The following is a 14012-nucleotide window of genomic DNA, read 5'->3' as shown; positions in this document are numbered from 1 at the left end:
CCAGGATTAACAGATTTATACAAAGTCAGAGTTAACATTGCATGGCAAGTAAAATTATTTAAAAAGTATTATAGAAAATCTAGATGATATAAAAGGTATTCATTTTGTATTTAAGAGTTTTTAAATGACTTGGTCAAGTTCTTGTCTTTAGTTTTCTTAACTATTTAATTAACTAGTCTCCCTTTCTAGATAACACATATACTGATAATATATTATACTATTAAGTTCTAAAAATGAAGAGGGTACAAGTGAATGTTGAGGCTGGGAGTGTAACTCAATGAAGTCCCTGGGTTTGATCTCTGGCACCAAAAAATAAAAGAAAGAAAGAAAAAGGAAAGAGTTTAACATTGGAGCTTACATTTTCCAGTTATGTGATCTGAAACAAGTTCCTAAACGTCATTAAAAAATTATATCTCACCTCATGGGATTTTTGTCAGGCTAAATGAGATCATGTTTGATAATATTGATATTAATTTTAGTCAGCATATATGTCCTCCTTTAAAGTTTGTTTCCCTCTTTATAAATTTCAACTGAGGATTTCCTGAGTCCAGGCAATATAAATAAATAATACAGATTATTTAAAAGTGAAAGATTACTTATGGTGGTGGATTAAAACTTGTAGAAAGGATTAAAGTGAAAAGTAGTCTTTATCTTTCTTACCCTTGCCCAATAGCTGTTTCTCCAAAAGAAACCACTAGTAACAGTTTTAAGTCTATAATTTTACAGAAATTTGTATGTGTTTGTCCGTTACTTTGCATATGCAAAAAGATCGTACTCTATATTCATGATCTTTTTTTAGCTAATATATATTGGACCTTTCTATATTACTAGCCTGTACCACCCCATTTTTAAGAGTGCATTCCATTACATATAAGAATATCCTTATACGTTAGTGTATCTTTGCAAATATGTCCTTAGACTAAATTACTAATAATGAAATTGCTGGTGCAAAGACTATGAATTTTTTCTTTTTCTTTTTTGGTTAAGCAGTGGAAGGCCTCACAAAATGAGGAGTATATGAATTTGTTCACTGTTTTGGCCCCTAGTTGGCTATTGTAGCAGTGGTGTTTCTTGACTTTTCTATATTAAAAAGTTAACAATTACAAAATCTTTTTTTTTTTTTTTTAATGATACTTTGATATAATGAATATTTACTTTCCTTCTGGTGGTATTGATATCATAATCTGTGTTTCTGCGTTTAAGTTAGCAAATCTAGAAAGCATCGGTTTTGTACAACTGAAAAATGTTTTCAAAAACATATATAATGTGCTATATGTAATGAATTGCCATAAATTTTGCAACTCAAAATAATACCCTTCCAGCAGTTCAGGAATCTGAGGCAGGAGGATGGTGAGTTCAAGGCCAGCTTCGGCAACTTAGTGAACCTCTGAGTAACTTAGTGAGACCATATATTAAAATAAAAAGGGCTGTATATTTGGCTCAGTGGTAAACCCTCCCTGGATTCTATCTGTGGTACCTAACAATAACAACACCCATCTTCTCATAGTTCCTGCTGACAGGAAGTTCAGGCCTGGCTTATTCGGTTCTATGCTCAATTGGGTTCTCTGCTTACAGTCTCACAAGGCAGTCTTAAGTGTTGGCCTAGCTATGTTACTTTCTGAAACTTGGAGTCCTCTTCACTTGGCACCTTTTACTAGCAGTTAAAATGAGCAATGGTGGTGATTTGGACTTGGGTTGTAGTGAAAGTGAAGATATGCGAGTTCCTACTCTTGTTGGCTATCAACTGGGGCTGGCTTGCTCTTAACTCCTGGCCTTGTAGATCCTCACCATGTGACCCCCTCACAGGCCCTCATAGTTCATGTAAAAACCAGCAGGAGAATCTCTTCCTTCATTCTGTTAAGATTTTGTCTAAATGTCACCTTTGCTATATAATGTAACCCAGTCTAGGGAATGGCTGTCCAATTCCCTCAAGGACAGGGAGTTATTATATAAGGGGTGCAAAACTTGTGGGGATCGGCTTAAAATTCTTCCTTCTACAAAGCTCTTCTAGTTTCTGGCATTTTCCAGATGGTCAAGCCATTGACAATGTTTTTTTTTTGTTGTTGTTGTTGTTGTTGTTGTTTATGGTTTTGGTGCTAAAGATTTAACCCAAGGCCTGGCACATGTTAAGCACGTACTCTACCACTGAGTTACAGCTTCAGTCCTGTAGTCAACAATTGCTCACATAGTAAGTTGTGTTATACTTTTCAGGGAGTAAAGTATAAAACATATTCTCTACACTCTCAAAGAATTTATGCCAAGGAGAGAGAACATTATAGCAGGAATGGTTATGGTCAATAAAAGGTAATTAAATAACAGAATGCCCAGTTATACAAGTGAGACCTCACTGCACATAATAACAACAGAACAAGATCATTGCCAGGTAGATTCAGGAAAGGCATTGCAATAAAGTTATATCTCAACCTACATTTTAAAAATAGGCAAAACAAAACCAATGTTGAGTACAAAAAGTTATTTGTAGGATATATATAGTATACCATCTATAGATGTTTATTCATTGGACATTTATATACTTTTAAAGTTAGATAAGGATTGTGGTTCAGACAATAAGATTAGAAGGTACATGTGTGAAGGTACCGGGCTTATAGTAGGGTAGGGATGGGGAGCATGGGAGGAATAGATGAATTCTAGATAGGACAGAGGGGTGGGAGGGAAAGGGAGGGGGCAGGGGATTAGCAAGGATGGTGGAATGTGATGGACATCATTATCCAAAGTACATGTATGAAGACACGAATTGGTGTCTTCAACCAGAGATATGAAAAATTGTGCTATATACATGTAATAAGAATTATAATGCATTCCACTGTCATTTATTTTTTTAAAAAACCAATTAAAAAAAAAGTTAGAGGAATCTGGTGTTGTGGCACATGCCTGAAATACCAACTGCTTGGAATGCTATGCAGCAGGATTACTTGAGCCCAGAAGTTTGGAGCCAGTCTGGGTAACATAGCTAGACCCTGTCTATTGAAAAAAAAAAAGGGTGGGGGGATGTATAATTTGCTAAGAAATAAGGAAGTGTTGGGTTTTTTTTAAAATTATTTTTATTTTTTAACTAGGAGAATGATAAGATAAATCATATATTTAGACTCTTCTACAAATCTTCTAAAAGAAGTCTCTGGGTTGTTTGTTTGTTTGTTTTTTGGTGCTGGGGATTAAACCTAGGGCCTTGTGCATGCAAGACAGGCACTCTACCAACTGAGCTATATCCCCATCCCCCTTCTCTGGTATTTTTGATAGGGCCTTATGTACTATATGGTTAAACTATTCTAATGACAAAGAGTTTGTTTATCACCTCAAAATCTAGCCTTTTCTGTCTGTGATATCTTTAGATTCTTTGTATGTCCTTAATCTCTCTCCCTGAAAGTCACTCCGTCCATTCACCAATAGTTGAGCAGCTACCATGTACCAGGTCCTCTTCTAAGTTCTGAGGGTACAGCAATGAATGGTACAAGGAGGGTCCCTGCAGAGTGTGCTTCTCCAACACTCTTCCAAGACGATATTAAATAAAAATTTTCAGTTATGTGCGATGTCATAGTGACTGTTATAGTGATTCATTGACTGAATTTGATTAGTAGAATAAGAAGTGACACTTGAATGACACATCTAGGCTACCTCAAAGGTCAGGTTGAAGGACAGTCTAGACTAGAGAACAGCTAGTGCTTAATGCTTTCAGACAGGTACAAGCTTAGGGTTTTTGAGATAAAGTCCGAAAGCCAGAATGGCTGGAGCACAGTATATGCAGAGGAGAGATAAGGCTGGAGAATTTGGCAGGGTTTGGTGTAGGCAGGATTGTGAACCAGGGCAATAATCTGCTGTTCATTTAACTGCAGTGGGAACCAAAACTGATTTTATTTTCGAAAGATGACTCAGGCTACTATGAGGAAAGAGCATTATAGTAAAAAGTAATTGTAGCAGTTGAAATGAGCAATGGTGGTGGTTTGGACTCTGGGTAATAGTGAAAGTGAAGATACAGGAGACAACTGTTGGTGTGTGTTTTGAAGGCAGAATAAAAAGTTTGTACCCTTTGGATATGGGAGGTCTCTTGGCTTGAACATCTAATTGTGTACTATTTACTGAGGCAAGACCCTAGGGAAGTGTAAGTTAAGGTAGCAATCATCAAGAGTTTTGTTTTGGACATGTAAAGTTGAAGATGCTGGCTAGACATCCAACCAAATGTTGTCAAATTGGCATTGGATAAATGAACCTGAAGTTCTATAGGAACTAAGGACTGGGATGGAAATGTGGGTTTTATACATACAGAGATGATATTTAAAGCTATGGGCTATATACAATTGCCCAGAAGGAGAAGTGGGGTTTTTTTAGAATCATTTGGAGGATGCTGACCTTTTAAGGCTAAGTAGAGGAGGACAAGGAATCAACCAGGAGAATAAGGTACAGATGAAGGTTGGTAGTTTGATTCAGATTGTTCTCTGGAAATACATTCCTTTCACTTCAGATTAATATCCCTTCAGATATTTAAAGGTAAATACTGCTCTCGTTTCATCCACCTCCTCTTATTCCCACTGCCACCACCATGACTTGGGCCCTTTCAGCAGCTCATAGTTGGAGTATGTCACAAGTCAGCCCCACACTCAAGCTTCTCCCCCCTCCCTCCCATCCTGATATTCTGGTTGCTTGATTGTGCGTCTTTGAGAGTGTCGTGCTCAGGAGCCCTCAGGATTCCTCACTGCTTTGGGGATATGACTAGGCTCTTCATAGATCTGTCTTCCCCGCCATCCCTTCAGCTCAGCTTCTTTCACTCCTCCCCAGCCTACTCTTAACTACAGTGTTTAATAATCCTCAGATATATCCTGAGGCTTCTACCTCTGCTTTTGCTAATATCGTCAAGTCCTACCTATTGTCCTGGTTCTGTTTCAGTGCCATTTGTGCCATGAAGCCTTGCTGCACTTTCCAGTCCAAAGAGACCTGTCCATTCACGTGCTTCTTTGATTCTCTCCTGCCCTCCTTGCATACTTACTGGACAGGGACCCCTTCACACACCTTTATATCTGCTAGGAATGAAAGTTATTTTTTAAAAACCACTCTTTGTGTTGCTCCTATTGAATTTTGCCCCTAAGCCATCTCAGGTAGACTGTGTCCCATTTTAAAGTGCATATCTTTTCATTGCTTCTCAAGCTTGATTCCTTGGTCAATCGGGGACATTAAATGAAGAATATTTTATAATGGACTGTTCAAAACTGACTGACAATTTATTTGAAAGAAAACCAGCCAGGTACAGTGGCATGCTTCTGTAGTCCTGGCCCCTTGAGAGGCTGAGGCAGGAGGATTGCTTGAGGCAAGCCTGGGCAACATAGCAAGACATTGTCTCAAACAAAAATGAAAATCCCAAAACCCAAGTTTCTTAAGTTCTAACCTGAAGGCTTTAATAAATAAATAAATAAAAATTTGACCTTCTCAGAGAAGGTAGATCTACTTTAGTGTTATAGAATTTTTATTTTGTAATTGTTTCACTTGTGAACTGATAACTTGTACTGATTTAACTTTTCTTCTCCACTTAGCATGGAAGATGAAAAGGAAGATGGTAAAGCTATACCTACAGAATGTGCCATCAAGGTATTTAAAACAACCCTTAATGAGTTTAAGAATCGTGACAAATATATTAAAGATGATTTCAGGTTTAAAGATCGCTTCAGTAAACTAAATCCACGTAAGATCATCCGCATGTGGGCAGAAAAAGAAATGCACAATCTCACAAGGTAAAGAAAATCATTGTGCTAGAAGTAACCTTGGGTAATTGCCTTTTAGTGTGAGGACTACTAGCCAGGCAAAAAGTCCATGCTTTCTCTTATATTCATTTATAGAAATAATGAAAAGCCTTGAAATTCTAGTGCTTCTGAGGTTATATTTCTATGTATATAACTGGAATTCATACTTTCAGGATAAAAAAGTCACTTTCTTTCCCCAGTGACATTTGAGGAAAATATTCTGCCTAGACATTTTATCACATTTGAATTGTCTTTGAATTATAAACTGTCTAGCTTCCTGTTAGGCTTAGTACAAATAATGATTTCCCTTTTTGTTTGGGAAAATGTTGTTTATTATTCTAATTTGTTAATTTGATGGGGTTAGGATCTTAACCAATCAAATTGATTTTCCTTTCATTTATTAGACTTAGTTCTCAATTTCTAAGCAGTTTATTTTCTATCAAGGAATTTGTTTCATTCAACCAAGAAATTAAGTTCCCTATTAAATATTTTCCCATTAATTAAATCTTCCTATTAATCTATAGAAAACTTAATTTTGGTTCTTTTCTAAAAATGTTTGGTTTCAAAAGCAATTATCCACATTTACTAGTTGCAAAATTCTTCTACTTACAGTTTTCAAGTTGAATAAATATCTTAGGTGGTTTTGCTGCTGCTCTGATCCCATTTCTATACAGCTAAGCTCTCATCCCTGCATTTCTCACTTTGTCAGCAGCTATCATAATCTTTAGTGTGAATTCAAAGACCTTTTGTGACATGAAACTTGACCATCTCTATAACTTCACAGATTGCCCTTCCCTGTCCTCACAGATCCAGCTATGTTGACTAATCTGCATTCCCCAAATGGACTGTGCTCTTGAATGTCTCTGCATTTTCTCATAGTGTCTTAAGATGGTCTTCTTGCTCCCCTACTCTTTTAAAAAGCCTGTGTGCTCCTGTAGTGCCTGCTCACATCTTTGCCAACATATGTATCACACTTCCCTCTATTAACCTCCTCATGTGGCTGTTACTTCTACCACTCCATGGGTTTCCTATGGACAGAGGCTCTCTCTTAGTGTTTTTGTGTTCCCATGTTACTAGGGTGGGACATAGTGCCACCTCGTTGCAGGCCTGTGTTAGGTGTTTGTTAAATAAATGACATACTTTCTCCTTTTGATCTTTGCATTCTTAATTATTTCTTTCTGTGTAGAATGCAGAGAGCGGGAATTCCTTGTCCAACAGTTGTACTGCTCAAGAAACACATTTTAGTTATGTCTTTTATTGGCCATGATCAAGTTCCAGCCCCTAAATTAAAAGAAGTAAAGCTCAGTAGTGAAGAAATGAAAGACGCCTACTATCAAACTCTTCATGTAAGTTGTGTCTTTAAAAGCACTCACATACTGCTGACCTTCTGTCTCAGAGTGGGGATCCCCTTTACCACTGAGCTGTATCCTTAGCTCCTTTTATTTTTTGAGACAGGTTCTCACTAAGTTGCTTAGGGCCTTGCCATGCCTGGCCTTGAACTTAGAATCCTCCTGCCTCAACCTTCCGAGTTGCTGGGATTATAGGCGTGTGCCACCATGCCCAGCTTCACACACTAACTTTTAAAAACATTTTTTTCTAGCCTAGTGTGCTGGTATACCCCTGTAGTTTCAGCTAGTTGGGAAATTGAGGCAGAAGGATCACTTTTGAGTCCAGGAATTGGAAGCTAACCTGGGCAACATAGGAACCCCCATATCAAAAGAAAAAAGAAATCGTTCTCTGAATTAAAAAAAAAAAAAAAAACTTCTTCAAACAGTATTATTTAAAGGTGATATTAAGGGCAAACTACAGTTTGTAAAGGAATGTTAACATCAAAGAGTTATTTTTACACTGATATTTGGTATCTTGAGTAGTTCTTATCTTAAGATAAGTCTTAAGAGACTCGTGGAGCTTCATTGTTGACATTAGTGATATACAGCATGAAGCTGTTTTTCACAAAACTACCTTAATATTCATGTTACTAGACTTAGTAGGTAAAGTGCCTCCTTAGTGTGTATGTCTTTTTGAGAGTTCTGGCTCTGAAGGAGGGACCTGTGGGTATGGCTGGGAAATAAGAAGTTGAATTGGTCTCACTATAAGAAAGTGATGATGAAAATTGAAGGTAGTAGGGAATGCAGGCACATGTCAAAACTCTTAAGGGAGTTAGTCATACTTGGGATATAGTTGAGGCCTTTTACCTTAAGAAAATGCTTCTATACTGTTGTGATTCCTCTGTTTTTCTAATTGAACACTGGCAAAACTTATGTGCCTTTTGCGTAGTCTTTGTATGGAGACATCATGTCATGCAACAATTGATCTGAATATGAAAGTGTTAATTGAAAATAATTTGTGAAGGTGTACTAGAAAGATGAGCCACCTCTCCCTGCCTCCAATAAGAGAAGAGTGAAAAGAAAATCAAGCCATTTTTCTGGATTCTTTGGGACATGGAGTGGTTGGTGATTAAATTGATGATAAACCTTTGTTATTTAATTTTATTTAGGCTAGAAAACAAATACATAATGTTGGGTTCTATTACAAGGCTAGGAATCACTATCAATAATGAATATACTGTGCTACTTAATTTAAAAGAGTATCTCTTTTCTAACATGTTTGGAAGGAAATTACCTTTCCTGTTTATACTCATAGAGGGATATTTGTCCTTTTATAAAGGGAAGTAGCTTCCCTTATTCCCCTGATTATTGACTGCAGACACAACTGCCATCTTACCTACATGAGAATCCAAATCTGACCTTTGGTCTCCTGATCTTGGTATCCCAAGGGCGAGGAAATAACAAGTTACTCTCCATTGTTTCACTGTTTCTTCACTATCTAAATGACAGCAAAATTCTAGTCCTAGATTACACAAAGTAAAGAGGAAATAAGTTTTTTGGACTAGGACTGTAACTCAGTTGTAGATCATTTACCTGGCATGAGTATAGCCTTGAGTTTGATCCCCAGCATCACAAGAAAAAAAGAAAAGAGGTTTTATAACCTTGTTTTGTTTTTCTGGAAGATATTGGTTGCTGTACACATTTTATCTATGTAGATAAATTAGAATTAGTTTTCTCAATGTTTGCCTTTCTTCCCCCAGTTGATGCAGCAGTTATATAATGAATGTACACTTGTACATGCCGACCTCAGCGAGTATAACATGCTGTGGCATGCTGGAAAGGTGAGGAGAACATTGTGTTAAAATTCAGATTTAATTACATGGTGTAAATTATTGAATGTAAATACATCAGTGTGCTCTCTATTTAAATAGGTCTGGTTGATTGATGTCAGTCAGTCTGTAGAACCAACCCATCCTCATGGCCTGGAGTTCTTGTTCCGTGACTGTAGGAATATTTCACAGGTAGGTGTGTAACCAGTGTGTCTTTTTTTGTAGATTGTAACAGATTTAAATATTTTTACTACTCAGATAAGTAAGTGATGGCCATACTCTCAGAAATTGAAGGAAGGGATATTGGCTGCCTTTAGAATATGAATATAAAGATCAGGGCTAGGGTAGCTCAATGATAGAGCACTTGGCTTAGAATGTGTGAGTCACTACATGTGTCTCAGCACTGCATATAAATAAAATAAAAGTCCATTGGCAACTAAAAGAAAAACATTTTTAAAATCAATTTATCAGATTTGATTTTTAGCAGATTTTAATTCTGTGCCTCATATTTGAGCAAAATTTCCAAGAGATAAGTTTTGGTTTTGGCTCTTACTATTCAAGCAGTTGAGTAGACATTTAATGTGTGCATCACACTTAAAAAGAAGCTGACATACAGTGAGAGTCTGCATACGTACTGCCATTACTGTTGTCATGAAAAGGAGAACAGTCTCCTTAGTAGGACAGTGTACGGTCACTATCACTGCAAAGCAAAGTAAAAGGATTGGAAGGAAGCACAAAGTTGGGTCACGGTTGTTTGCCATTTCTAAGGGATATGAGTTGTTAGCAACAGGTTTAGATAGGAATGATCTCTCTAAAGGACAGAATAACTTCATTTTGGAAACGACCTCTGAGCCTGCTTGAAATTTTTAATTCAGGAGATTTAGTGCATGTTATTATATCTACACATTCAAAGCAGTGCTAAACAATTTTATATAGACCATTTTTATAGCTGAAGAAGATGCAGTGTGACAAACGAAATCTAAGAGATGAAATGAATATGTAGAGGACGAAATCAAGGAGAACCTGAGTATAGTTAAACTTGAAGTGGGAATATCAGTGTCTGAAATATGGGATTGTGGCTCAGTGGTGGAGCGCTCGCCTAGCGCGGGCGGGACCCAGGTTCGATCCTCAGCACCACATAAAAATAAAGCATTGTGTTGTGTCCATCTACACCTAAAATAAATAATTTTTTTTTTTAAAGAATTCAGTGGTGCCTTACAAGTATACTGTTTCGTTTATAAGAGAATCGTGTCTTTTACTGATGTTCTTACATTTTGTTACTAGTTTTTCCAGAAAGGAGGAGTAAAGGAAGCCCTTAATGAACGGGAACTCTTCAATGCCGTTTCAGGCTTGAATATCTCAGCAGACAATGAAGCTGATTTCTTAGCAGAGGTAAGTGATTACATTTCTTTTTCACCTTGCTGGTGATGAAAAGATGCATAGAGGGGATAACAGAAACCCAGAGCTAATTTTATGCTCTCCTCCTTCAAAACAAAATTGAGACTTTTTTCCCGTTGAGATGTTGTTCTCAGTCTTTTTGAGGCCTAAAACTTAGCATAAACATAGCAAAATACTTCTTCAAGGAGTTCAGTTTTGGTTAAGATGAACAAGTATTTCTAGTTTAGGCCTATTTTCCTTACTTTGTGAGTGAGGAAATTGGTGCACATTCTATTAAGAGCAAGTACCTGCTCTTAATAGAACACCAGAAGTTAGATGTCATCATCCCTGGAAATATTCTTTTATTAAAATATCAGTTACTAGCCAGGTGCTGTGGTGCACACCTGTAGTCCCAGTGGCTCAGGAGGCTGAGGCAGGAAGATTGCAAGTTCAAAGCCAGCCTTAGCAATTTTTTTAGCAAGGTCCTAAGCAACTTATCAAGACCCTGTCTTAAAATAATAAAAAATAAGAAAAAAAGAAAAAGGGGCTGGGGATATGGCTTAGTGGTTAAGTACCCCTGGCTTCAATCCCTGGTACAAATATATATATTATATGTATATATATAATATAATATATGTGATATGATATACTGTAATATAAATATTATATGTAAAATATATATGCTATACATATAGTGTGTATATATGTAATCAGTCACTGAAGCAGATAAGCAAACAGAACTCCTTTTAGAAGATTGCTCAGAATTGAACCAAAACTAAAAAGTGAAACAGTAGCTAATGATTCTCAACATTTTACCAAAGCAGAGAACGATTACACAGTCTGCTCCAGAACTCCCTAGTATGACTTGAATTTGGCCACTCTCTGCTGGAGCCTCTGGCTACAAGAGGAGTGCCAGAAAGATGGTAAATTGCGGCATACTAGCACAAGATAATAGCTCAGTAAGTAGGTGTTAGTGTCGTTTACAAATGTTGAAAATTCCTTTTTCTGTTCCTGAAAAGCTTTATGGAGTGCACAATAAGACCTATCATATTCCAGTTACTAGCTTCATAAATATATGCAGTATTGTCCCTGGGAGTGTAGTCAAGTAAAAACATATCTGTATATGTACCTACATGTGTGCGCACACACACACACACACACACACACACACACTCTAATTCTAATTCAAGGCCAGCATCAATAGGAATGATTCAGTATTAAGAGAGTGAAAATACTGCCTTCATCTAAAGTATGATTTCTGCCAAGTAGGAATTTGACAAATGAATTCATTGTATTGATTTTGTAGATAGAAGCTTTGGAGAAAATGAATGAAGATCATGTTCAGAAGAATGGAAGGAAAGCGGCTTCATTTTTGAAAGATGATGGAGACCCGCCAGTGCTATATGATGAATAGTACCTGCACCCACTGCTTTCTTTGTCAACACAATGGTGATTGTCTGCTGCAATAGCTAATGAAGTTGTGGGTGACTTGACGTACCAAAACAAGGAGGGGTGAACAATGGTGCTTCTGTGCTTTCCCCCTTGTAACCCATGTGCCAGATGTGTGGAATTTTTAGCTAAGCATTGAGAGAATAAAATGTCACTACCTCTCATCTTATGAACAGGATAATATAATTCTTTAACAGCTGTAGATCATCTAGTTGAAGGAAACTGAATTTTAAATGACTCATGATATAAAATGTTTTGATGAGAAATTTTAAAACTAGGTAACATTTCTAAATATGGGAAGGAAAGGACAGATGTGTTTACAAGGGAGGTTTTGTGACCACACCTTTGCGATATTCACCTTCCTGTTTTGTGTTGCATTTTTGCTCAATTATTTTATCAGCCTAAAATTAGCCTTTCTCAATTCTTCTTCCATATTTTGACCATGATTCTAAAAGAAAGTGTCTTCTCCTTAGTGAGTATTACAAATGGAGATTACAAATGGCCTATTCCTACTAGCCATTCTGGTTTCAAAATGGCTAGTAGGAATAGGCATGAGCAATGTAGTTTTTATTGGTACATCTTAAAAATGAACAGAATGCTACTTTTCCCATGCTCATAATCAAGAAAAGCATCATAGGTTTCTAAAAGAGACAAATATATGAGAACTTCTTTATCAACCAAAATTTTAAATTTAATTTTCAACTTTTCTACATTTAGGTTAAAAGGTTGGGATATAGCTCACAGCATGGCTGCTCTACATTTATAATGAAGATGTAAATTATTTAGAGGGACAGAATATAAGACTTAACTATACTTGCTATATTTTAATGAAATCAGTGAAAGTTCAGATTACATTTCATTAAAACCATATACTTATTGGGCTGGGATGTAGCTCAGTGGCAAAGCGTCTGCCTTGCATTCGCAAAGCCCTGGGTTCGACCCCCAGTTCCAAAAAAGACAAAAAAAAGAACCCCACCAAAACCATATACTTATTGATTATTGATTAATTTTGAGAAAAATAACTAGAGATATTAAAGGATGAAAAATATGTATAAAGTAAGTCAGATACCAAACAAACCAACTAATTTGAGCTGCCTATTAAAACACTTTTAATAGTTTTTAGCAATGGCTACACACTGCCTTTTTTTTTTTTTTAAGAGAAAAGCAATCACAGTACTGGAAAAGTACTTTGGCTATGTTAGGACTGAAGTTTATTAACTACAACATAATCATTCCTCCAATTACTGAAGTTACACTGGAACCAGTAAAGACCCAAACTTTCTGTCCAGTAGTAGAAAGTAAAAATCTAAACATTATTTACATTTAGAAGTTTTTCTTTTAACATTATTTTAAAATGCCAAATATGTTCTTTCTAGAAAAATATTTATTTTTGTTTCTGTTATATAGCTTTTAATTGCATTTCAGAGAAGTGTGATTTGGGGTAGGCTTATATTTCTGAAATGTTTACTACTCTGAAATAAAGATTTAGATCACTGGCAATTATTGGCTTTACAGAAATTTCAGAGAACTAATTTTTGAAATAATCATTTAAAACTTTGTTTTCTGACATACTGTTTGACAAAAAGCAGCAAACCATTGCTTGGAGTGTGCTGTGAACATGCCTTTTAAGAAATTAAAAATGCAGAGATCATTTTAGAATTGTTTTTTTGTGTGGTTTCTTCCCGTTCCTTCTATTAACTTATATCCTGGCACCAAATTACTATTTTTATATACAATTCAAGAATACTGTTTTAAGTAAAAATTTTCCCCTTCAACTCATATTTTAATTTTACTCTCAACTGGTCTACTTTATATTACAAATAGGATTTCCCCTCCCTCTTATGGATCAGGGAGTAAATATTTCACATAGTGGAAAATGTTGGTTTTACTATAAAATTCAATACAAAAAAATACACATAAATATATATAAAAATGGAAATAGGGATATTTTACCTCACCATTAATGGAAGTGGATATAAATAGGTATAAAATAAGTTATCAACAAGGATGACTGTAAAGAATTTTTATTTCAATAAAATAATTCATTGACAGTTTCTTTTATAATTACAAAAAAGATTTTTTTCTGCTTACCAAAAATAATGCAAATTGACTTGAATTTAAATATTACAGAAATTTAGAAATGTTAAAAAATCCCTTGATTTCCAAAATCTACTGTTAATAGTTTGGCACACATCCCTGCCAATTTATTTTTTACCCTCAGCATGTTATTTTCTCTTTATAAAAACTCTTCAAACAAAAATTGGGATGAAGCTGATGGGGAA

General features: G+C 36.0%; 1 protein-coding gene across 2 annotated transcripts in view; it reads left to right on the top strand.

Moving 5' to 3' along the window:
• Positions 1–13389, top strand: part of Riok3 (RIO kinase 3) — a 34462-nt gene extending 21073 nt beyond the window's left edge. For both annotated transcript variants that reach the window (XM_046433734.2, XM_046433725.2), the window contains exons 8-13: positions 5541–5738; positions 6934–7093; positions 8836–8916; positions 9007–9096; positions 10189–10296; positions 11588–13389. In XM_046433734.2, coding sequence (XP_046289690.1) covers positions 5541–5738; positions 6934–7093; positions 8836–8916; positions 9007–9096; positions 10189–10296; positions 11588–11695 — 745 coding nt within the window. In that variant the 3' untranslated portion in view covers positions 11696–13389. The remainder of the gene's footprint in view (positions 1–5540; positions 5739–6933; positions 7094–8835; positions 8917–9006; positions 9097–10188; positions 10297–11587) is intronic.
• Positions 13390–14012: the final 623 nt, after the last annotated feature.

This window comes from Marmota monax, unplaced genomic scaffold, assembly GCF_021218885.2.
Source record: "Marmota monax isolate L192 unplaced genomic scaffold, Marmota_monax_Labrador192_F-V1.1 WCK01_AAM20220418_F8-fsc00126, whole genome shotgun sequence".
In the NCBI taxonomy this organism is placed as follows: Eukaryota; Metazoa; Chordata; class Mammalia; order Rodentia; family Sciuridae; genus Marmota; species Marmota monax.
The sequence above is the reverse complement of the archived record's forward strand: the minus strand, read 5'-3'. Positions and strand labels throughout refer to the sequence as shown.